Here is a 22,288-nt window from a genome sequence, read left to right as displayed (position 1 = left end):
GGCGGCCGTCGGGACCCAGGGAGGAGACAATCGATCGTATATAGCGGCCGCTTACTGGACGCCGAGCTCTGTACCGAGCGCTTAAGAACGTGAATCTGGGAAGGGCTCCCGGAGGAGGTGGGGATTCCACGGGGCCTAAGGGGTCGGGGGGAGAGCTGTGGTTGTCCGGTGGGCGGGAAGGGGAGGGCATTCCCTGAGCCGGGGAGGCGTGAGCGAGGGTGGAGTGTGTTAAGGGGAAAAGATTTAGAGGGTGGGCAGTGGGGCATCGGGAGTGGTGGAGTGGGACTAAAATCCACCCTGGGCGGAAGGGTCACGGATGGGGGGGGGGGATCCCAGCACCCCCATTCATTCATTGTCATACTTACTGAGCACTTACCGTGTGCCGAGCGCTGTGCTAAGCGCTTGGGAGAGTCCAATGCAACAATGAACGGACACATTCCCTGCCCACAACGGGCCCCCGCCCTGGCCCCCAAATATCTCCGGGGCATTTATTTATTTAGATGAATGGAATTTATCTCTTTCTGTTCATGTCTGTGGCCCCCCGCAAGGCCATGAGCTCGCTGTGGGCAGGGAATGTGTCTGTTTATTGGTCTAGTGGGCAGTACAGTGCTCGGCATGCAGTAAGCGCTCAGTAAGTACGATTGAATGAAGGAATGAATGAGCTGTCATGGTCACTGGGGGGGGTGGGTGGGTGGCGTACACGTGTGTGTGGGCGTGTGTGCATGTGTGTGTTCACGTAGGAAGAGGGGAAGGTACGTCCAGGGTCCGGCAAGCCTGGGGGGGGCTCGACCCATCCGGGGGCTCCCACGGGGCGGGGGGGCCGTGGGGGTGGGGCGGTGAGGCCGGGGTCCCCGAGTTCGCAGCTCGGGTCCCCCTCGCCGCCCCCTAACCCGCAGAGTGGCAAGAGCCCGGACCTGGAAGTCAGAAGACCTGGGTTCTAATCCCGGCTCTGCCATTTGTCAGCTGTGTGACCCTGAGCGAGCCGCTTCACTTCTCCGTGCCTCAGTAACCTCATCTGTCAAATGGGGATGAAGACTGCGCACCCCACGTGGGACAACCTAATTCCCTTGTATCTACCCCAGTGCTTAGACTGGTGCTTGGCACCTAGTAAACGCTTAACAGATACCGACATTATTCTTATTAGTGGCCAGAGCCTGGGCTCGGAAGTCAGTAGACCTGGGTTCTAATCCCAGCTCCGCCACGTCTGCTGTGTGAGCCCGGGCAAGCCGCTTCGCTTTTCTGTGTCTCGGTTACCTCATCTGTAAAATGGGGATGAAGGCTGCGAGCCCCACGTGGGACAACCTGATGACCTCGTATCTACCCCAGAGGGCTCGGCACCTAGCGCTCAACAAATAGGGTCATTATAATGACGATTATTATTGTTACCACCAGTAACGTCCACCCTCTCTCTCCTCTGTCCCCCCAGCCCGTAACCCCGGCCGGCGCGCGGCGAGTCCCCGCGTCCGTCACCGTCCCGTCAGCGTCACCGTCCGGTCCGGTCCCACCCCGCGTGGCCGCCCTGGTCTCGTCCGAGTCGGAGCCGGGTCTCCCGGCGCGGGGCCGCCCGGCCTTCCGATGCCGACTCCCGCCTCGCCGCTAACTCGCGTCCCAACGCCGACCTCTCCGAGGGGCCCCGCTGGCCCGAGGGACCCCGCCGGACCAGGTAATCCCGCCTCCAGCCCCCGGCTCTGCCCCCCCAGGCTCACTCCGGCCCCGGTCTCGGGGTCTCCGGGCGGGCCGAGGGCGCTCGGGCGCGTTGGCGTGAGGTGAGCCGGGATGGCGAGATCCGTTCGAGGTTTGGGGGCGAGGAAGGCCGGGGTTAATCATTCGATCGTTCATTCATTCAACCAATCGTATTTATTGAGCACTTACTGGGCGCAGAGTACTGTACTAAACTCCCGGGAGAGTACGATCCAACAATAAATAGACACATTCCAGGCCCCCAACGAGCTCACGGTCTCAATGAATCAGTCAACGGTGCGTGTGGAGAAATGGATAAAGCACAGGCCTGCCAGTCAGAAGGACCTGGGTTCTAATTCCGGCCCCTCCCCTCGTCTGCTGTGGGAACTTGGGCAAGTCACTTTACTTCTCTGGACCTCAGTTTCCTCTTCTGCAAAACGGGGATTAAGACTGTGAGCCCAGTAAGGGACAGGCACCGCATCCAACCCGATTTGCTCGTATCCACCCCGGCTCTTAGTACAGTATCTGGCACGTAGTAAGCACTTAACAAATACTGCAGTTATTATTATTAATAGTAATGTTCGTATCTGTTAAGCGCTTACTATGTGCCGAGCACTGTTCTAAGCGCTGGGGAAGACACAGGGTAATCAGGTTGTCCCTCGTGAGGTTCACAGTCTTAATCCCCGTTTTACAGATGAGGTAACTGAGGCACAGAGAAGTGACTTGCCCACGGTCACACAGCTGGCAAGAGGCAGAGCCGGGATTCGGACCCATGACCTCTGACTCCCAAGCCCGTGCTCTTTTCCACTGAGCCATGCTGCTTATTATTGCTATGTACTGAGTGCCCCCCCAGATGCAGCGGTGTCCTAAGGACCCAGTAAAGTACCACGGAGACCCAAGACCCATTCTCTGTCCGCAACGGTGAACACCAGCTGCCCACAGGAAGGTCAACCTGAGATCAGCAGGGTGGATCAATGAATCGATCCCTCGATCAATCGTATCTATTCAGTGCTAATGGATCCCTCCCTCGTCTCTGGCAACTCGTATTGACCGAGAGCGAAAGCGAGACCGTAAGCCGCTCGAGGGCAGGGCGGGGAACTTCCCTCTCTATTGGAATCTCCCAGGCGTTCACTCCAGTGTTCTGCACAGAGTGGCCGCTCGGCCCATACGGTCGATCGACAGGTGGATCGCGCTGTGCTTTCAAACACAGTTGCACTCTCCCTTGTGCTCGTTATAGTGCTCCGCACACAGTGGACAGCCAGCACGGTGCTCTGCACCCAGTGAGCTTTCAGATCATATCTTCGTTGATTGATGGATTATGCTTTCCAACCTGGCGTAGTCTAAGCTGTTTTCTTCGCCTGTTTCACTTTGCTAAGGGCTCAGTACAGTCCTCGGCACACATTCCACAACCAGCACGTTGCTCTGCGCACAGTAAGTGCACAATACTTTCGACTGGTCGACGGATCGCACCGCGGCATTGTCAAAGCAGCATCTTCTTCCTCTGTTGCACACTCCCAAGCACTCAGTACAGTGCTCTGCATGCAAGAGGCGCGAAATACATGCTCTTGATCGATTGACGGACTGTGCTGTACCAACTGGTATTCTCTTAGCAGTGTTTCCTATGTCTAATGCTCATTAATAATAATAATGATAATAATGTTGGTATTTGTTAAGCGCTCACTATGTGCCGAGCACTGTTCTAAGCGCTGGGGTAGACACAAGGGAATCGGGTTGTCCCACGTGGGGCTCACAGCCTTCATCCCCATTTTCCAGATGAGGTCACTGAGGCCCAGAGGAGTGAAGTGACTCGCCCACAGTCACACAGCTGACGAGTGGCCGAGCCGGGATTCGAACCCATGACCTCCGACTCCAAAGCCCGTGCTCTTTCCACTGAGCCACGCTGCTTACAGGGCCGTGCACACAATAGGTGCTCAGTACGTTCCTTTTTATGGTACTTGTTATGCGCTATGTGCCAGGCACTGTACTAAGCACTGGGGAAGATACAAGTTAGTCAGGTTGGACACAGTCCAGGTCCCGCATGGGGCTCCCACTCTTAATCCCCATTTTACAGATGAGGTAACTAAGGCACAGCCAAGGGAAGTAACTTGTCTAAGTTCACCCAGCAGACAAGTGGTGAGAAGCAGCGTTGCCTAATGGCAAGAGCCCGGGCTTGGGAGTCAGAGGCCGTGGATTCTAATCCCGACTCCGCCGCCGGTCGGCTACGTGACTTTGGGGAAGTCGCTTGACTTCTCTGGGCCTCGGTTCCCTCATCTGTCAAATGGGGATGAAGACTGGGAGCCCCCGGTGGGACAGCCTGCTCCCCCTGCTCCCCCTCCTTCACTTCCCGTCAGCTAAGCCCTCTTTTCCCCCCTTTCCCTCTGCTCCTTCCCCTCTCCCTTCCCCTCAGCACTGTGCTCGCTCGCTCAATTGTATATATTTTCACTACCCTATTTTTTTTGTTAATGAGATGTACATCACCTTGATTCTATTTATCGCTATAGTTTTAATGAGACGTTCATCCCCTCGATTCTATTTATTGCTATTATTCTCGTCCGTCCGTCTCCCCCGATTAGACCGTGAGCCCGTCAAAGGGCAGGGACTGTCTCTATCTGTTACCGATTTGTCCATTTCAAGCGCTTAGTACAGTGCTCTGCACATAGTACAGCGGGGCTCGGTGGAAAGAGCCCGGGCTTTGGAGTCAGAGGTCATGGGTTCGAATCCCGGCTCGGCCATTGGTCAGCTGTGTGACTGCGGGCGAGTCACTTCACTTCTCGGTGCCTCAGTTACCTCGTCTGTAAAATGGGGATTAAGCCTGTGAGCCCCACGTGGGACAGCCTGCTTCCCTTGTGTCTACCCCAGCGCTTAGAACGGTGCTCGGCACATAGTGAGCGCTTAACAAATACCAACATTATTATAGTAAGCGCTCGATAAATACTATTGAATGAGTGAATGAACCTGATGACCTCGTATCTACCCCAGCACTTAGTGCTCGGCACATAGCAAGCGTCTGACAAAAGCCATCGTCAGAGCCGGGATTAGAACCCAGCTCCTTCTGACCTCCAGGCCCGGGCTCTACCCACCAGGGGCTTCTCAGTGTTGCTGGGTTTATTACTGGGGGTCCGGGCAGAAGTCCCGCTTCTCTCCCTTCTCCCGCCATCCCCGACCCCCGCCGGGGGTTTGGTCCCCTTCGGACCCGAAGGACGGGTACCGGGGCGGCGGGGAGGGGAGGGATTGAAGGCAGGGAACCCCCCGAAGCCTCCCCCCGCCCCCGACCCCGTCCCCCCACTTCTGCTCCCCCGGGGTCCTGCGGCTTTGTGGTTTCCCGGCCTGGGGCCCCTCTGTCTTTCCCAGCAGTGGCTGCAGGGGCCCGAGGAAGTTGCGGTTCCCTCCTTCCTCCCTCCCCTGGGGGGTTTGAGGAAGTGGAACTTGAGCTCCATCACCCCTGTGAGGGACGGGTCCGGAGCCCCCGGCGCGCGTGGCCTGGGAGTCAGAAGGCCACGGGTTCCGATCCCACCGCCCGCCGCTGGTCTGCTGCCTGACCTCGGGGCGAGTCGCTTCGCTTCCCTGGGCCTCAGTGACCTCATCTGTAAAATGGGGGTGAAGCCTGTGAGCCCCAAGTGGGACAACCGGATTACCTTGTATCTATCCCCAAGCGCTTAGTACTAAGCTCTTACTACAGTGCTCTGCACCTAGTAAGTGCTCAATAAATACTATTGAACGAATGAATGGATACCCCAGCGCTTAGAATAGGGCCTGATATATGGTAAGTGATTAATTTAAGTGATTAAGCTCAGTGATTAAGACTGTGAGCCCCACGTGGGACGTCCTGATTCCCCTGTGTCTACCCCAGCGCTCAGAACGGTGCTCGGCACATAGTAAGCGCTTAACAGATACCAACATTATTATTAAATGCCATTGTTATTATTATTATGATCATTGACCCCTGACTCGAGTCAGGGGACTCCCCCGTCTCACTTGCCGCCCGCTCAGAGAGGTGGCCGGGCTTCCCTCTCCGGAATGGAACGGGCCCACCCGTTCCTGGGGGGTCGTAGGCCTCGGGTGGGATCGTGATTAACGGTGATTACGTTGTCTTGTTTTTGTCCGTCTGTCTTCCCCGATTAGACCGTGAGCCCGTCACTGTGCAGGGATTGTCTCTATCTGTTGCCGAATTGTCCATTCCAAGCGCTTACTACAGTGCTCTGCACATAGTAAGCGCTCAATAGATACCACTGAATGAATGAATGAATCACGTTTAAGTGGATCTCCCCGGTTAGGGCGTGAGCTCCCGGTGGGCAGGGAGCGCTTCACTTTTTCGAGTTGGACTTTTCCGGGCGCTTAGTGCCAGGCGCTGCCCCCGGGGGGGCCACTGACTCCTTGCCACCTGCCCCTTAGAGAAACAGCGTAGCTCAGCGGAAAGAGCACAGGCTTGGGAGTCAGAGGTCATGGGTTCGAAACCCGGCTCTGCCACGCGTCAGCTGGGTGACTCTGGGCAAGTCACTTCACTTCTCTGTGCCTCAGTTACCTCATCTGTAAAATGGGCATTAAGATTGTGAGCCTCCCGTGGGACAGCCTGATGACCCTGTATCTACCCCAGTGCTTAGAACAGTGCTCTGCACATAGTAAACGCTTAAATACCAACATTGTTGTTGTTGTTTCCGGGCCTTGGGCCCCTCCACCTCGGTTCCCCCCCCCCCCCACCGAGGTTGTCCCATTTTTTAAAAAACGGTATTCGTTAAGCGTTCACTATGCCCCAGGCGCCGGGGTAATAATAATAATAATTGCAGTATTTGCTAAGCGCACGCTATGTGCCAGACGCTGTACAAAGCACTGGGGTGGATATAAGAAAATCAGGCTGAACACAGTCTCTGTCCCACATGGGGCTCGGAGTCTAAATTCTCATTTTACAGATGAGGTAATTGAGGCACAGAGAAGTGAAGTAAATGACTTGCCCAAGGCCACACAGCGGAGAAGTAGCATGGTCTGGTGGATAGAGCGTGGACCTGGGAGTCAGAAGGTCATGGGTTCCAATCGCAGGTCGCCACTTGTTTACTGTGTGATCTTGAGCAAGTCACTTCGCTTCTCTGGGCCTCAGTTCCCTCATCTGTAAAATGGGAATTAAGACCGCGAGCCCTACACGGGACCGCGACTGGGTACAAACCAACTATCTTTTATCTACCTCGGCACTTAGAACAGTGCCTGACGCATAGTAAGTGCTTGACAAATACATAATTATCATTATTATAATGAAAGGTGAAGTTGGGATTAGAACCCATGACCCTCTGACTCCCAGGCCTGTACTCTATCCACTATGGCATGCGAGCTCGAACAGAGTCCCCGCCCCACCTGGGGGTCGCAGTCTTAATCCCCGTTTAACAGATGAGGACACCGAGGCTCGGAGAAGTGAAGGTACTCGCCCAAGGTCACACAGCAGGCAAACAACGGAGCCAGGATTAGAACCCAGGTCCTTCAGACTCCGAGGCCCGGATGCTTTTCATTAGGTCAGGCTGCTTCTCCAGGCTCTTCTGAGGGTGATTCCCTCCGACCCAGCCCGAGGCAGGACAGTTCTGGGGTCCCGGGGTGGGGATTTTCCCCGCAGCCCGGCCACAAGCCCGGAAAATTCCCTCCATGTCCGAATCTCTCAGAATCAATCCGTCAATCAATCATATTCAATAGTATTTATTGAGCGCTTACTATGTGCAGAGCACTGTACTAAGCGCTTGGAACGAACAAGCCGGCAACAGATAGAGACGGTCCCTGCCCTTTGACGGGCGCACGGTCTGATCGGGGGAGACGGGCGGACGAGAACGATGGCGACAGATAGAGTCGAGGGGAAGAACGTCTCGTCGAAACGATGGCAACTAAATGCATTGAGTGCTTAACTGTGTGCAGAGCACTGTACTAAGTGCCTGGTGGGGGGCATTATAACGATATAACAGAGCTGCAAGACACGTTCCCTGCCCACGACCAGCTTACAGTCTAGAGGGGAAGACAGACATTAATAGAAATGAAGAAATTCCGGATATAGGCGTAAGTGCGGTGGGGAAGATGGAGGGATGAATGAAGGGAACAAATCAGGACGACGCAGAAGGGAGTGGGAGAAGAGGAAAGTAGGGGCTTAGTCTGGGAAGGCCTCGGGGAGGAGGTGGGTCTTCAATAAGACGTTGAAATTTGGGAAATTGTTCCTTCTGTGGTTGTCAGTTGTAAGCTGCCTGCTGTGTGACTTCAGGTAGGTCATTTCACTTCTCTGTGCCTCGTTTCCCTCTGTAAAGACGGTGAGCCCCGTGGGGGACAGGGACCGTATCCCACCCCAGTGCGTAAAACAATGCCTGGCACATAGTCGGCCCTTAATAAATAATAATGATAATAATAATGTTGGTGTTTGTTAAGCGCTTACTAGGGGAAGAGCACCGTTCTAAGCGCTGGGGGAGATACAGGGTCATCGGGTCGTCCCCCGTGAGGCTCACGGTTAATCCCCGTTTTACAGATGAGGTCACTGAGGCCCAGAGAAGCGAAGTGACTCGCCCACGGTCACGCAGCTGACGAGTGGCAGAGCTGGGATTCGAACTCACGACCTCTGACTCCCAAGCCCGGGCTCTTTCCACCGAGCCACGCCGCTTCCACCCGACCCGATTAGACTGTAAGCCCGTCGATTAGACCGTGCGCCCGTCAAACGGCAGGGACCGTCTCTATCTGTTGCCGACTTGTTCATCCCAAGCGCTTAGTACAGTGCTCTGCACATAGTGAGCGCTCAATAAATACTATCGAATGACCCCAGTGCGTAAAACGACGCCTGGCACCAAGTCGGCGCTTAATGCCACAGTGATAACGATCATTAATAATTCTGTGGATCCTGATGATGTGTCTATCCTAGCGCTTAGGACAGCGCCTAACACAGAGTAAACCCTTTACAAAGATCACAATAATGATGATGACTATTGTTTTTATTATCGAGGCCGGTTAGGCGGCCCCGGTCCTTGGGAAGCCTCAGGCCGAGCTCTGGGCTGTGACCCTCAAGTTCAGCCTCTCCGGGCCCGGGGCTCGGGACGGAGCACGGCGAGGCTGAACCCCACCAGGCGCTGCCCTTGGGGGGTGGGTGGACACTCTAGTGGCGGGGAGCGGTGGGAGGAGGAGGAGGACGAGGAAGAGGAGGAGGACGAGGAAGAGGAGGAGGACGAGGAGGTGAGCGGACCCCGACAAGTCTGGTGCCGAAAGAGGAAATGGAAGCCTGAATCAAGGAAATGGGGACAGCGATGCCCGACGGTCGGCTTTGGGGTGGGGGGGGGGGGCCTGGGAGGGGGTAGGTTTAGTCCCGCCTCTGCCACTTGTCAGCTGCGTGACTGCGGGCAAGTCACTTCTCTGTGCCTCAGTTCCCTCATCTGTAAAATGGGGATGAAGACCGTGAGCCTCACGTAGGACAGCCTGATGACCCTGTATCTCCCCCGGCGCTTAGAACAGGGGTCTGCACGTAGAAAGAGCTTAACAGATACCGACATTATTATCAGGAAAGGCCTCTTGGAGGAGGTGGACTGTCTGGAGGCCTTGCAGAGGAGGAGAGAGGAAGCCCCCTTACCTGAGGGAACAGGGGCGGATCGTGGGTTCTGATCCCGGCTCCGCCACCTGTCTGCTGTGTGACCTTGGACAAGCCGCTTCACTGGGCCTCGGTTCCCTCATCTGTAAAATGGGGATGAAGACTGTGAGCCTCACGTGGGACGACCTGACTACCCTGTATCTACCCCAACGCTTAGAACGGTGCTCTGGACATAGTAAGCGCTTAACAAATACCAGCATTATTATTATTATTATTCTCTGGGCCTTGGTTTCCTCATATGTAAAATGAGGATGGAAGCTGTGAGCCCCATGTGGGACAACCTGATTTGCTTGGGTTAGGTTGGTGGTACTTGGCACGTAGTAAGCGATTAACACATATCATAATAATTATTATTATTATCATCAGAAATGGAGGGGGCGGTCAGAGGAGGGCTGCGGGGTCACTGGGGGGGCCAGGAGGGGAAGGTGGGTGGTCAGAGACGGGGGGAGGGGGTGATCAGAACTGTGAGGGGTTGGGGGCGGCGGGGGGCGGTCAGAGGCCCACTGGAACTTATCTGAATGGGGATAAACTTAGGGGGCTTGGTCGGTAGTAGGTACTGAACTCCCACTTTGGGCAGAGCACTATACTAAGCACTTGGAGAGTACGGTCGAATTAGTAGACACAATTAGTAGACGCAGCAGCCAAGTGGAGAAGTGGGGATTATTCATTCATTCAATAGTATTTATTGAGCGCTTACTTTGTGCAGAGCACGTACTAAGCGCTTGGAATGGACAGATCGGTAACAGATGGAGACGGTCCCTGCCCTTTGACGGCTTTACAGTCTAATCGAACTCGTGACTCTCAGGCCCACGCTTTATCCACTATGCCACGCTGCTTTCTCGTCTGCTGTGTGACCTTGGGCATGTCACTTCACTGGGCCTCGGTTTCCCTCATCTGTAAAATAAGAAGAAGAAGAATGGTATTTGTTAAGCGCTTCCTGTGTGCCAAGGACTATTCTAAGCGCAGAGGTAGATACAAGGTAATCAGGTTGTCCCAGGTGGGGCTCACGGTCCTAATCCCCATTGAACAGATGAGGGAACTGAGGCGCGGAGAAGTGAAGTGATTTGCCCAAAGTCACACAGCTGACAGGCGGCGGGGCCGGGATTAGAACCCACGACCTCTGACTCCCAAACCCGGCCACTTGCCACTAAGCCACGTTGCTTCTCTATGAGGAGTGAGCCTGAGAGCCCCACGTAGGACGGGGACTGTGTCCACTCCAATATGCTTGTATCCACCCCGATGCTCAGTACAGTTCCTGGCACATAGTGAGTGCTTAAAAAATACCATTATTATTACTATTGTTATTAAACCGTAGTCTCCTTGAGGCCAGGGACCATATCTGTGACTCCATCGTATTCTCCCAGGCACTCTGCCCATCAGGTGCTCGACAGCGTGGCTCAGTGGAAAGAGCACGGGCAAGGGAGTCAGAGGTCATGGGTTCGAATCCCGGCTCCGCCACTCGCCAGCTGTGTGACGGTGGGCGAGTCACTTCACTTCTCTGTGCCTCAGTTCCCTCATCTTTAAAACGGGGGTGAAGACCGTGAACCTCACGTGGGACGACCCGATGACCCCGTATCTCCCCCGGCGCTTAGAACAGTGCTCTGCACGTAGTGAGCGCTTAACAAATACCGACATCGTTATTATCGTTATCATCAATAGCTCTGAGCCCTAGACCGTGAGCTCCTCGTCGGCAGGAAACGTGTCTGTTTATTGTTGTACTTTCCCAAGCGCTGAACGTAATGCTGTGCGCACAGTCAGCGCTCAACGGGTATAATTGAACGAACGAATGGATGGATTGGTGGCCGTCGCAGGTTTTGACGTGGTGACCCTGAGCAGGGCGAGGAAGGGTGACCCGCTGAGGTGGGGGGGGTTCCCGTCCTTCCGTGCCGGGGGTCCGGCCCTCCCCGTCCCGTTAGTTGCCGGAAAGTCTGAGCGGAGTTCGGTGGGCCCGGGGCCTCGCGGGGACGGTGCGTCACTCGCTTGGTCCACGGAATCGAGAAGTGTGGATTTCCCCTTGGACTCATCGGCTCCGTCCGCCCTTATATCCCGGCGCGGACGGTCCCGGCGCCGTCCGCCCTCATAGCCTGCCCGGGCGGCCTGGGCCCCGTCCGGCCTCTGCCCTGCCCTGGCGGGCCGGGCCCGGCATCAGCCGGGAATTTGGTGGTCGGGAGCGACGTTCCCACCGGAGAAGATGGCATCCTTCCCTCCGGCCTGGAGTCTGGCCGGCCCGCTCCTCCCGGAAAAAGAGGTAAGCGGGGCTCACGGGGGTGTTGGTTCATTCAGTCGTATTTATTGAGCGCTTACTGTGCGCAGAGCACTGTTCTAAGCCCTTGGGAAGTAATTCAGGAACAAATAGGGACAATCCCTGCCCGCGACAGGCTCACAGTCTAGAAAGGGGGAAGTGAACTTCATTCAATCACATTGATTGAGCGCTTACTGTGCGCAGAGCACTGTTCTAAGCCCTTGGGAAGTAATTCAGGAAAAATAGAGACAACCCTGCCCACGACAGGCTAGAAAGGGGGAGGCAGGCATCGAAACAAGTAAAGGGGCATTGGGGGTATCATTATAAATAAATAGAATTACAGATAACGATAATAATGATGGTATTTGTTAAGCGCTTACTATGTGCCGAGCACCGTTCTAAGTGCTGGGTATTGGTTAAGCGCTTACTATGCGCCGAGCACTTTTCTAAGTGCTGGGGTAGATACAAGGTAATCAGGTTGGCCCATGTGGGGCTCACAGTCTTAATCCCCATTTTACAGACGAGGTAACTGAGGCACAGAGAAGTTAAATGACTTGCCCGAGGTCACACAGCTGACAAGCGGCAGAGCAGGGATTAGAACCCATGACCTCTGACTCCCAAGCCCCTGCTCTTTCCACTGAGTCATGCTGCTTTTCCACATCATTAATAAAAATATGCACACATCTTTAATAAAAATGAATACAGTTGTAATTATAAATATGTACAGATATACTCACGTGCTTTGGGGCGGGGAGGTGAGGGTAGAGCAACACCCTCCTCCAAGAAGCCTTTCCAGAAGCCCCTTTTTCCTCAGTTCCCCCCTTCCATGTCACCTTAGAAGCTGAGAAGCAGCGCGGCTCAGTGGAAAGAGCCCGGGCTGGGGAGTCAGAGGTCATGGGTTCGAATCCCGGCTCTGCCACTCGTCAGCTGTGTGACTGTGGGCGAGTCACTTCACTTCTCGGTGCCTCGGTTCCCTCATCTGTAAAATGGGGATTGAGGCTGTGAACCTCTCGTGGGACAGGGACTGTGTCCAACTCGATCTGCTTATGTCAACCCTAGCATTTAGTACAGTGCCTGGCACATAGTAAGCGCTTAAAAATACGTATAATTATTATTATTAAGTCACTTACGTCTCTGGACCTCAGTTCCCTCCTCTGTAAAATGGGGATTGAGACTGTGAGCTCCACATGGGCTCACGGTCCAACCCGATTTGCTTGGGTCCACCCCAGCACTTAGTACGGTACCTGGCACATAGGAAGCGCTTAAATACCATAATTATCGCTATTATTAGTTGTCATTATTAAAACCCATTTTACAGATGAGAGGACTGAGGCCTAGAGAAGCAAAATGACTTGCCCAAGGTCACAAAGCAGACAAGGGGCAGAGCCGGGATTATACACCCAGGTCCTTCTGGCTCCGGGGCCCGGGCTCTAGCCTTTAATAATAATGTTGGTATTTGTTAAGCGCTTACTACGTGCCGAGCACCGTTCTAAGCGCTGGGGTAGACACAGGGGAATCGGGTTGTCCCACGTGAGGCTCCCGGTCTTCATCCCCATTTTCCAGATGAGGGAACTGAGGCCCGGAGAAGTGAAGTGACTCGCCCACAGTCACACGGCTAAGTGGCCGAGCCGGGATTCGAACCCATGGCCTCGGACTCCAAAGCCCGGGCTCTTTCCACTGAGCCACGCTGCTTCGCCAGATGAGGGAAAGCAGCTATAAGAGAGCATCCAATTAGCCTTTTACACCGGGCCCCGAAAACAAGGCCTGTGGGGAGAATTCTCTTGCGAGCCGATCTAGTCTTCTAATCGCTTTTCTGCTTTGCCGGATAGAAAATGGGCTCCGGGTGCGGGAGGAAAGAGAGTTCCTCCCTAGGAACGCTCACATCGAGGATGTTTCTCGTCTTTAAACTTGTAAAGATAAAGCTCCGTCAAACGGTCCGTCGATGGCTTTTCCGAACATTTATTCATTCATTAGAAGCGGTGTCAGGAGCCCGGGCTTGGGAGTCAGAGGTCGTGGGTTCTAATCCCGCCTCCTCCACATTCATTCAATCGTTTTTACCGAGCGCTTACTGTGTGCAGAGCACTGTACTAAGCGCTTGGAAAGCAAAATTTGGCAACAGATTCATTCATTCAATCGTATTTACTGAGCGCTTACTATGTGCAGAGCACTTTTAGGGACAGTCCCCACCCAACAACGGGCTCACGGTCTAGAAGCGGGGAGACGGACGACAGAACAGAACAGGTAGACAGTCGGCTTACACTTGTCTGCTGAGTGATCTTGGGCAAGTCACTTCACTTCTCTGGGCCTCAGTGACCTCATCTTGGAAAATGGGGATTGAGACTGTGAGCCCTCCATGGGACGGAGACTGGGTCCAACCTGGTTATCTTCTATCTACCCCAGCGCTTAGAACAGTGGTGGGCACATAGTAAGCGCCTAAATGCCGTAATTATTACTGCAGCGTGGCTCAGTGGAAGGAGTCAGAAGTCATGGGTTCGACTCCCGGCTCTGCCACTTGTCGGCTGGGTGACTGTGGGCGAGTCACTTCACTTCTCTGGGCCTCAGTTCCCTCATCTGGAAAATGGGGATTAACTGTGAGCCTCAAGTGGGACGACATGATGACCGTGTATCCACCCCAGCGCTTAGAACGGTGCTCTGCACATAGTAAGCGCTTAACAAATGCCAACATTATTATTATTATTATTATTAACTATTCACTGAGTGTTTGGGTGGGACAATAAGAAGTTCCTCTGGAATTAAGCGCTTGGGAAAGCACGGTAACAATGATAATTATAATCACAGTGGTATTTGGAGAATGCTTACCGTACATGAGGAGCAGTGTAGTGGCCTGGGAGTCGGAGGGACCTGGGTTCTAATCCCAGCTCTGCCACCTGTCTGTTGTGAGACCTTGGGCAAGTCACTTCTCTGGGCCTCAGTTTTCTCATCCGTACAATGGGGATTAAGACTGTGAGCCCCACGTGAGACACGGACTGTGTCTGATCTGAGAAGCGGCGTGGCTCAGTGGCAAGAGCCCGGGCTCGGGAGTCAGAGGTCATGGGTTCTAATCCCGGCTCCGCTGCTTGCCAGCTGTGTGACTTTGGGCAAGTCACTTCACTTCTCTGTGCCTCAGTTACCTCATCTGTAAAAGGGGGATTAAAACTGTGAGCCCCACGAGGGACAACCTGATCACCTTGTATCCCCCCAGCACTTAGAACAGCGCTTTGCACACAGTAAGCACTCAACAGATACCAACGTTATTATTAGCTTGTCTCTACCCCAGTACTTAGTACGGTGCCTGGCATATAGTAAGCGCTTTACTAAAAAAAAGAAAAAAATCACAGGGCTGGAAATCGCAGGACCTGGGTTCTAATTTCAGCTCCACCACTTGTCTGCTTCGTGACCTTGGGCAAGTCATTTCACTTCTCTGGACCCCAGATTCCTCACCGGTATAGTGGAGATTCAGTTCCTGACTCCTAGCCCCATTTATCTACCCCAGGATGGACCCTTCGAGAGCTTGACAATCTCCCCCCACCCACGACGTTTAGGTACATATCTGTAATTTCTTCATTTATATTAATGTCGGTCTTCCCTTCTAGACCCTCAGCTCTTTGTGGGCAGGGGATGTGTCTGTTTATTACTCTTTCGTCCTCTCCCAAGTGCTCAGAACAGTGCTCTGCACGCAGTGAGTGTTCAATAACTACTATAGATTGCTGAGCACAGTGCTTGGCACAGAGTACGCATTTAACAATTATTATCATTATTAATCGAATTTATTGAGCGCTTACTGTGTGCAAAGTACTGCACTGAGCACTCGGGAGAGGACAGTACAACATCAGACACATTCCCTATCCACAACCGACTCAAATTCCTATTGATGGGAAACAGGACGATTGAATGGGAATTAGCTCATTTCCATCAATCAGTCCATCAATCGATGGAATTTATTGAGGCAAGCTCGGATTCTTAGCCTGGGAATCCCCTGAGGGTCAGGAGGGTCAGGAGGTGGGACCTTATTCCCCCCCGTGTAATAATAATAATAATGATGTTGGCATTTGTTAAGCGCTTACTATGTGCAGAGCACCGTTCTAAGCGCTGGGGGAGATACAGGGTCATCAGGTCGTCCCACGTGAGGCTCACAGTCTTAATCCCCATTTTCCAGATGAGGGAACTGAGGCCCAGAGAAGTGAAGTGACTTGCCCACAGTCACCCAGCTGACAGGTGGCAGAGCTGGGATTCGAACTCATGACTCTGACTCGCAAGCCCGTGTATTCTCTCCCAGTGCTCAGTACAGCGCTCTGCACACAGTAAACACTCGATAACCAATCAGTGGTATTTACTGAGCGTTTACTAGGTGCCGAGTACAGTACTCAGTGCTGGGGAGAGAGAACAGTGTAACAGAGTTGGTAGACACATTCCCTGCCCACAAGGAGCTTACAGTCAGCCTGTCGGTTGAATTTATTGAGTACTTACTCTGTGCAGAGCACTGTTCTAAGCACTTGGGAGAGGACAATGAAACAATAAAGAGACACATCCCCTGCCCACAAGGAGCTTACAGTCTAGAGGGGGAGGCGGACATTAATATAAATAAATTATGAATCTAGTAATAATAATGATGGTATTTGTTAAGCACTTACTATGTGCCAGGTACTGTACTAAGTGCTGGGGTGGATACGAGCAGAATGGGTTGGACAGAGGCCCTGTCCCTCATGGGGCTCCCAGTCTTAATCCCCATTTTACAGATGAGGGAACTGAGGCCCAGAGAAGTGAAGTGACTTGCCCCAAGGTCACACAGCAGACCCGTACGTCAGTGCTGTGGGGCCGAGGGGTGGGGCGAATATCAAGGGCTTAGAGGTCACGGATCCAAGGGCATGGACGTCAGAGGAGGAAGAAGGAGCCGGGGAAGAGAGGGCTTAATCCGGGAAGGCTTCTTGGAAGAGGTGTGACTTCAGTAAGACTTTGAAGGTAGGGAGACTGGTGGTAGAGAAGCAGCGTGGCTCAGTGGAAAGAGCACGGGCTTTGGAGTCAGAGGTCATGAGTTCGAATCCCAGCTCTGCCGCTTGTCAGCTGTGTGACTGTGGGCAAGGGCCTTCACTTCTCTGGGCCTCAGTTACCTCACCTGGACAATGGGGATTAAGACTGTGAGCCCCACGTGGGACAACCTGATTCCCCTGTGTGTACCCCAGCGCTTAGAACAGCGCTCTGCACATAGTAAGCGCTCAACAAATACCAACATTATTATTATGGAGGGAGAGGGGGTAACAGGCCGGGGAAGGACGTGGATGAGGGGTCGGGGGCGAGAGAGTGGTGATCGGGGCACAGTGAGCAAACTGGAGCCTGGTGAGGAGTTTCTGTTTGAGGCGGAGGTGGATGGGCAACCACTGGAGGCTCTGGAGGAGGGGGGGAAACGCGGACCGAACGTTTTGGAGGAAAAACGATCCGGGCACGAGGGAAGTATGGACTCGAGTGGGGAGAGGCAGGAGGCAGGGAGTGTCAGCGAGGAGACTGATGCGGTAATAGACACCCACCCCTCCCTCATCGGATGGTCAGAGTTGTTGGCCTTGGAGTCTCTGGTTGGGAACTTGCATCTCTTCCAAACTCCTGTAGAGCCTCGAGACGGTAAGCTTGTGGTGGGCAGGGAATGTGTCTGCTAATTCTGTTTTATTAATAATAATGATGGTAATAATAATAATTGTGGTATTTGTCAGGCACTATGTTCCAGATATTCATTCAATTGTATTTGCCGAGCACTTATTATGCGCAGAGCATTGTACTAAGCACTTGGAAAGTACAATTCAGCAATCTCTGCCCACAACGGGCTCACAGTCTAAAAGGGGAACAGTAAGGGCTGGGTTGAGTACAAGCAAATCGGGTCGGACCCGATCCCTGTCCCACGTGGGACTGACCATCTTAATCCCCATTTCACAGCTGAGGAGACTGAGGCCCAGAGAAGTGAACTGACTTGCCCTAGGTCGTGTAGCAGACAAGCGGCAGAGCTGGGAATTAGAACCCAGGTCCTTCTGACTCCCAGGCCCGGGCTCCATCCTGTAGACCACGCTACTTCTTATCCTCCTGTCCTCTCCCACACTCTTAGTATACTGCTCTGCACGCGGTAAGCACTCAAGATCCATAGCATTGATTGATCGATTGATAGAGTCGGGGCTCGGCTGCCTGTGGGCCCGGCACCATCACCATGGCAACCGTGGGCAGAGCCCTTCGGGGAGGCCAACCCTGGCGTCCTGCAGCGATGCAGAGATCGAGCCTCCCCCAGGCCCCGGGAGAGAGAGAGAGAGAGAGACCAGACCCCAACAACTGAACTCTGGGGGGGCCCCCAGCCCCTTCCAGGCATCCACCCCAAATCAGGGGGCGTCCAGACAGGTCACTGTTGTCGGCCCGTCCTGACACCAGTCCGTCCCTCATCCACCGCCTCCCCTCCTCCAACCACTGGTGTCCAGCCCAATTTCAGTCGGGTTTGTTAATAATAATCACTGTGGTATTTGCTAAGCGCTTACTGTGTGCCGAGCACCGTAGTAAGCGCTGGAGTGGATACAAGCAAATCGGTCGGACACGGTCCCTGTCCCACGTGGGGCTCACGGTCTCGATCCCCATTTTACAGATGAGGGAACTGAGGTCCAGAGAAGTAAGTGACTTAATAATAATTATACGTATTTGTTAAGCACTTACTGTGTGCCAGGCACTGTACTAATTTATTCATTCATTCAGTAGTATTTATTGAGCGCTTACTATGTGCAGAGCACTTTACTAAGCGCTTGGAATGAACAAGTCGGCAACAGATAGAGACGGTCCCTGCCCTTTGACGGGCTTACGGTCTAATCGACTAATGCTAGGGTTGATACAAGCAGATCGAGTTGGACACAGTCCCTGTCCCACGTGGGGTTCGCAGCCTCAATCCCCATTTTACAGATGAGGGAACCGAGGTCCAGAGAAGTAAGTGACTTAATAATAATAATTATACGTATTTGTTAAGCGCTTACTATGTGCCAGGCACTGTACTAACTGCTAGGGTTGATACAAGCAGATCGAGTTGGACTCGGTCCCTGTCCCACGTGGGGTTCACAGCCTCAATCCCTATTTTACAGATGAGGTGACCGGGGCTCAGAGAAGCAAAGTGATTCGCCCAAGGTCATACAGCAGACAGATGGCGGAGCCTGGTTTAGAACCCAAGACCTACCGACTCTCAGGCCCCCGCTCTATCCACTAGGCCGTGCTGCTTCTCTTTGTTGACTCCGTCGGGACATCCAGGGGCCCGAATGAGAGCCTGGGGTCACAAGGAGCCTCCAGCCAAAAGCCAGTCCCCCGTAGAAAATCTGTCCCCCTGGGCGAGGGTCCGTCGTGGGTGGCCCCGTGCCCGTCCCCCAAAGGCCGCCCACTACTGAGTGGAGGGGATAATAATAATAATAATGTTGGTATTTGTTAAGCGCTCACTATGGGCAGAGCACTGTTCTAAGCGCCGGGGTAGATATAGGGTCATCAGGTTGTCCCACGTGAGGCTTACAGTTAATCCCCATTTTCCAGATGAGGTAACTGAGGCACAGAGAAGTGAAGTGACTCGCCCACGGTCACGCAGCTGACAAATGGCAGAGCCGGGATTCGAACCCATGACCTCCGACTCCCAAGCTCCTTCCGCTGAGCCGCGCAACGGCCACCTTGTGGTCTCTTTCGCTTCCGGGACTTAGGGCTCGAAAACCGAAGCCGGCCTTTCCGTGGTTGAGCGGGGATGCGTTTGGGAAAGGAAGCGAGCCCTGGCGGGACAGGCTACAATCCAGAAGGCGGCCCCTCTGCCCACGGGGAGGGTGAATTTTCCATTCGGTCCCTTTTCCACGCACTTTATCTAGGGAGGGACTGACGGCTCATCTCAAATAATAATCATAGTAATATTAATGGCATTTGTGAAGTGCTTATTCTGTGCCAGGCACTGTACTAAGCACTGGGGTGGATAGAGGTTAATCAAGATGGGCACAGTTCCTGTCGCGTGTGGGGCTCACTTTTTCCAGATGAGGAGATTGAGGCCCGGTGAAGTGACTTGCCCGAGGTCACCCAGCGGACAGGCGACGGAGTTGGGAATAGAACCCCTGACCTTCTGACTCCCAGGCCCGGGTTCTATTCGCGACCCCAAGCCGCTTCTAGACTGTCAATTCGTGTGGAAAGGGAATGTGTTTATCGTTGTACTGGACTCTCCCAAGTGCTTAGTACAGTGCTCTGCACGCAGGAAGCGCTCAATTGAATAAACAAATGCGTGTCCTTGGACTCAGGGCAGCCACGGACTCCCATCTGCGGCTCGGCGTCATTCCACGTGTCCCGCCGAGCCATGGAATCGTCCACCCGATTTGCTCGTATCCGTCCCGCCGGAAGCAGCGTGGCTCAGTGGAAAGAGCCTGGGCTTGGGAGTCAGAGGTCATGGGTTCGAGTCCCGGCTCTGCCACTCGTCAGCTGTGTGACCGTGGGCGAGTCACTTCACTTCTCTGTGCCTCAGTTCCCTCATCTGTAAAATGGGGATTAACTGTCAGCCTCACGTGGGACGACCTGATTCCCCTGTATCTCCCCCAGCGCTTCGAACAGTGCTCGGCACATAGTAAGCGCTTAACAAATACCGTCATTATCATCAGGGTTATTATTATGGAAGAGATCCCCTGTGGAAACCCAAATGGGAAGTTGAAAATGAAAGGCGCCTCACGGGAGAGAATGAAAGTCAGTCGCCTCTTCCGGCTCTCGCTCCCGTCCTCGTGGGCCGTCCGGAGGTGATCCGGGCTTCCCGGTTTTCCTCCTCCGAGCCCTAATCCGCCCGCAGGTCCGCTCTCGGGGCCGGACCACCTGGCTGAGGCCCTCGCCCCGTGGCCACCGACTCGAGAGGAGGACACGGCTCGAGCCCCGGGGCCGAGGCGGCCTGACGGACCGTCCGGGACGGCTGGAGCGGTTTGGGAGTCGCCACGTTCTCGGCCGGGGAGGTGCGACCCCAGCCTCCTTCGTCCCGAGGCCCTCCCGCTGAGGGGTGAGTGTGAGGACATTATAATAATAATAATAATAATGGTAGTTATTATTATTATTGGAGAATAGTTAATGGAGAAGCGGCACAGCGAGTGGATAAAACGCGGTCTTGGGAGTCAGAAGATCTCGGGTTCATGTAGTCATTCGATCGTATTTATTGAGTGCTTCCTTTGTGCGGAGCACTGTACTAAGCGCTTGCGAAGCAGCGTGGCTCAGTGGAAAGAGGCTGGGCTTGGGAGTCAGAGGTCATGGGTTCGAATCCCAGCTCTGCCACTCGTCAGCTGTGTGACCGTGGGCGAGTCACTTCACTTCTCTGGGCTTCAGTTCCCTCATCTGTAAAATGGGGATTAACTGTGAGCCTCACGTGGGACGATCTGATGACCCTGTATCTCCCCCAACGCTTAGAACGGTGCTCTGCACATAGTAAGCGCTTAACAAATACCAACATTATTATTATTACAATTCGGCAACAGATAGAGACGAGCCCTACCCAACAACGGGCTTGCGGTCTATTCATTCATTCATTCAATAGTATCTATTGAGCGCTTACTATGTGCAGAGCACCGTACTAAGCGCTTGGAATGAACAAGTCGGCAACAGATAGAGACGGTCCCTGCCGTTTGACGGGCTCACGGTCTAATCGGGGGAGACGGGCAGACGAGAACGATGGCGATAAATAGAGTCGAGGGGAAGAACATCTCGTAAAAACAATGGCGACTAAATAGAATCAGGGGCAACTAATTAGAATCAGGGGGTCTAGAAGGGGGAGACAGACAACAACACAAAACAATCCCAATCCAATCCAATTAAAACACTTTACCGATAAGCAGCATGGCCTAGTGGCAAGAGCTTGGGCTTGGGAGTCAGAGGATGTGGGTTCCAATCCCGGCTCCGCCACTTGTCTGCTGGGTGACCTTGGGCAGGTCACTTCAGTTCTCTGAGCCTCAGTTCCCTCATCTGTAAACTGGGGATTGAGACTGTGAGCCCCCATGTGGGACAGGGACGCTGCCCACTTCAATTTGCTTGTATTCAGTAAATACTATTGATTGATTGATTGACGGAGCTGCAACTCGAGCTAGAAAGCACGTGGCGTAGTGGAAAGAGCACGGGCCTGGGAGTCTGAGGACTTGGGTTCTAATTTGTTGCCAAATTGTACTTTCCAAGCGCTTAGTACAGTGCTCTGCACATAGTAAGCGCTCAATAAATAGGATCGAATGAATATTTCCAGCTCCGTCAGTTGCTTGTTGGGTGACTTTGGGCAAGTCGCTTTCCTTCCTCTGTGGCTCAGTTTCCTCAACTGTAAAACGGGGATTCAATTCCTGTTCTCCCTCCTACTTAGACTTGGAGCCCGAGTGGGGGACGGACCGTGTCCAACCTGATTAGCTTGTATCTACCCCAGCACTCGGAGCAGGGCTTGGCACGTAGTCGTCGCTTAACCAGTACCATAAAAAGAAAAACCCAACCCCTGGCATTTCATTTTTTTCAGGCTTGTGGATGAATTTCTGGCAGAGGCCGAGGTTTAAGCACGAAGATTCAGGCAGGAACTGCGTGGATTTCTCAGATTCCTCATTCTCTCTTAGTGTCTGAGAAAAACGAAGGTTCTTTCTCCTTGAATAAGGCATTAGGTGTTTTTCACAGATGTGCTGAGATTCAGCCCCTTCTCCTTAACAGACAGATATTAATGTATCAGCTTTGTCGACCTGAGAGTCAGAGGACCTGGGTTCTAACTCCGGCTCCTCCACTGGTCTGCTGGGCGATCTTGGGAAAGTCACTTCACT

The 22,288-nt window shown here is 53.6% G+C and overlaps 1 protein-coding gene across 5 annotated transcripts in view; it reads left to right on the top strand.

Moving 5' to 3' along the window:
* Positions 1-1,447: 1,447 nt before the first annotated feature.
* PTPRE (protein tyrosine phosphatase receptor type E) overlaps positions 1,448-22,288 on the top strand; it is a 162,786-nt gene continuing 141,945 nt past the window's right edge. For 4 of the 5 annotated variants that reach the window (XM_029061305.2, XM_029061303.2, XM_029061306.2 and 1 more), the window contains exon 1: positions 1,585-1,663. Coding sequence is in view for 1 of the 5 variants with exons in the window: in XM_029061304.2 (XP_028917137.1) it covers positions 1,576-1,663 (88 nt within the window). In the remaining 4 variants the exon portion in view is untranslated. Of the gene's footprint in view, positions 1,664-22,288 lie in introns of all 5 variants that reach the window. The other variant, XM_029061304.2, reaches the window with a different exon arrangement.

Source organism: Ornithorhynchus anatinus, chromosome 3 (assembly GCF_004115215.2).
Source record: "Ornithorhynchus anatinus isolate Pmale09 chromosome 3, mOrnAna1.pri.v4, whole genome shotgun sequence".
In the NCBI taxonomy this organism is placed as follows: domain Eukaryota; kingdom Metazoa; phylum Chordata; class Mammalia; order Monotremata; family Ornithorhynchidae; genus Ornithorhynchus; species Ornithorhynchus anatinus.
This window is presented reverse-complemented; position numbering and strand designations above follow the sequence as displayed.